Source organism: Chanodichthys erythropterus, chromosome 8 (genome assembly GCF_024489055.1).
Source record: "Chanodichthys erythropterus isolate Z2021 chromosome 8, ASM2448905v1, whole genome shotgun sequence".
Lineage (NCBI taxonomy): Eukaryota > Metazoa > Chordata > Actinopteri > Cypriniformes > Xenocyprididae > Chanodichthys > Chanodichthys erythropterus.
In genome coordinates, this window is record NC_090228.1 from 10764082 (window position 1) to 10766833 (window position 2752).

The 2752-nt window shown below is 34.4% G+C and overlaps 1 protein-coding gene across 2 annotated transcripts; it reads right to left on the bottom strand.

The window, feature by feature from the left end:
* Window positions 1-1114: 1114 nt before the first annotated feature.
* mrps33 (mitochondrial ribosomal protein S33) lies at window positions 1115-2484 on the bottom strand. Of its 2 annotated transcripts, none has more exons than XM_067390965.1 (3): window positions 2274-2484; window positions 1936-2156; window positions 1115-1849 (listed from the first exon to the last, which is right to left on the bottom strand). In XM_067390965.1, exons 2-3 carry the CDS (start codon window positions 2148-2150, stop codon window positions 1744-1746), a joined length of 321 nt encoding a protein of 106 aa, XP_067247066.1. In that variant the 5' UTR covers window positions 2151-2156; window positions 2274-2484; the 3' UTR covers window positions 1115-1743. The 2 variants fall into 2 exon arrangements, with proteins under 2 accessions (XP_067247066.1, XP_067247064.1); XM_067390963.1 differs by having other exon boundaries at window positions 1117-1849; window positions 2309-2484.
* Window positions 2485-2752: the final 268 nt, after the last annotated feature.

Here is a 2752-nt window from a genome sequence, read left to right on the forward strand (position 1 = left end):
GAGTAATCATTTGTAGTATTTTTTTTAATTCACTGACAATATCAAGAGTCAAGTTCTCAATGACCATGTTCACATGCATATGAAAACTTTGATTAATACCTAAATACAGCTGCTTCAGGATCAATGTCCTGACAATGTAAGGACACATCAGATGAAATTGTTAAACCTTAAATGCTGCAGTTGTTTTTATAGTCATTTATAGACTCATCACCAACTATTTTCACACACTGATTCAAGATCATCTATCTATATTTAAGTCAAAGATTTTAAGCCAAAGACTGTGTTGTGGTGACTGAGATGTCTGTTCCCTACACCAAAAGTATGACCATAGTTGTGTCCAAATATAGTTCACACTGAAACTAATGTTATTGGCTGAAAAGTTTAGCCAGGAGAGTAATTTGATTAGTAAAATAGACAAAAAGTTGTATGTCATGATGACCTGCAAAAATGTACTTTGGAGGTCTATATGAAACTGTACAGAATAGGAAGTATATTTAGTTTCGATACTGCATGAGTAAATTACATATATCCCCAAAAAATACTTAAAGTACTGTTTTCTCATTGTTATTTGTGATGCATGTTGTCGTTCTCAATTATTGTAGTATTCGAATGTTGCTACGGTTTTGTTTTTGTTTATGCAGTATCATCAAATGTACATTGTGTATAATGTAAGCCTTTATATAAATTAATTAATTTGTTTGACAGAATTCATGATTAAGGAACTGATGACCCTCTTGTTCCTGTTATTCTTGGAGAAAGAAGTGATTATTTTTTAAAGATGCAAATTTATCATCTTCATCATATTGGGGATAAAAAAAATGACCCAATATAGACGGATTCACAAAATGGCACGTCATCCACAATCAACGTTGTAACGCACCATTTCTAACATGCTCCTGCAAAATTTCCTTTATGGGTCAATAACAATATGTGGCGTATTGATTTGTGGGCACAAATGTAACAACTGAATAGGAATTATTTTATGTATGTAGTCAATGAATTGGCTCTTCTTTCTTTATAACATTCCACAATCTGAATCCATGAAAATTGTCCTGATGATGCTACGCAATGGCGTTTTAACATGCATCTGTAACAAAACAAAGAAGAAGAATAAAAAAACATCATGCTTGTGCGCTAATGGTTTATTATCCCTTTCAGAAAAGGATAGCTCACCCAAATATGAAAATTCTGTCATCATTTACTTACCTTTAGGTTGTTTCAAACCTGTATGAGTTTCATTCTTCTGCTGAACACAAAGGAAGATATTTTGAAGAATTTCCCCCATACTGTTTGGTTCCCATATTCTTCAAAATATCATTTTTTGTGTTCAGCAGAAGAAAGAAATTCATACAGGTTTGGAACAACTTGAGGGTGAGTAAATGATAGAATTTTCATTTTTTGGTGAACTATCCCTTTAAATAATTATTTTCTTTCAATGTAGTCTACAAACCTAAAAAGGTGTTGGTGAGATAATCTGAGGATTTTCCAAGTTGGAAAACTGGCAAAAAGCATATATATATATATATATATATATATATGGCTAAATGAAGATGCAAATTGTACAAAAAAATCATATTTAATTTCCATTACAGACATCATGTTTGTTTTTTGTTTCACCACAGTCTCTGCTGATGTAATGTTGCCACAGTCATAAACATTGTCCTGTTGTCCATACAGGTATTTAGTTCAGTTTCTTCATCAGTTTCTTAAGTGTCCGTTCATAAATAGCTGAAATGCGTTGGTCTACTTCTTCTTTGTGGCTCTCTTCCCTTCTCCCTTCTTAGGTTTTCCTTTCCCCCGTAGTTTCCTCAAGCGCCTCATTTCCTCCTTGAAATCCTGGTGCTCATCCCTAAAACAAGACCAGAAAAATGTCATCTACAAAAATTTGAAGATAATATGTTCATAGGTGCACTATAATCTTACACCAGAGCCTACCTGAAAAGCCCTAAATATCTGAGCTTCTGGGTCATTGAATAGTAAATCTTGTGCGGGGGGTACCAGTCATACACTTCTGTTCTCTGGGCCAGAGGGGGTTCTTTAAAAAACCCTACCACTCTCATAGACTTGGGGTCTGTGTGACGGGACACATCTCCAAATATTCGGGCGCTCAGACGGGCCATGCGCAGGGCATAGTTAGAAAGACCTGCCATCTTCACCTGACAGAGAAAACACAAATAAATGCATAAGTTAAATGACTCGCGCATGCATTATTATTATTATAGATAAATAGACAGACATATTTATTAATGAGTCTGTAGTTGTTTTGTAGATACCTGGCAGATAATTTATCCAAATGTTGTCTGCTTACCCTTTAATAAAATCCCGAACGAAGCAGGTTGAGGTCCAGAAATATAGACTTTATTATAAAGGCATGTGGACATTAGGTACTGAACAAATCAGACTACCTAGTAACTAGTTTTAAATACTCGTTTGTGGTTAGTTGACAGTTCAACCTTCATACGCTCAAACACACATTGGTGAACATGAAAGATGCGCATGCGCGGAGAAGGTCAAGCACTTCCTCTTATCCTACTGTCTCTCAGGTCCTTAAAAACAGTAATATGTTACATATTATTTAATAAAGCAAGTAACATTTATTTTACTCACTTCTATTTTTCCCAGGGTTAAAATTTACAAAGCTAATGAGAAGACCTTTTTGTAATAATATGACTTATTGGTGCTACAGATTTTTTTAATTGTAAAAACTACTGCTTAAAGGACCTGGACATTGACGACATTTCATTACAAAATA

Coding starts and splice junctions, on each gene's coding strand:
- mrps33 (XM_067390965.1), bottom strand. CDS start 2,150: ATGGCAGGTCTTTCTAACTATGCCCTGCGCATGGCCCGTCTGAGCGCC. Junction 1,850..1,935: donor AGATATTTAGGGCTTTTCAG/GTAGGCTCTGGT, acceptor GTCTTGTTTTAG/GGATGAGCACCAGGATTTCA.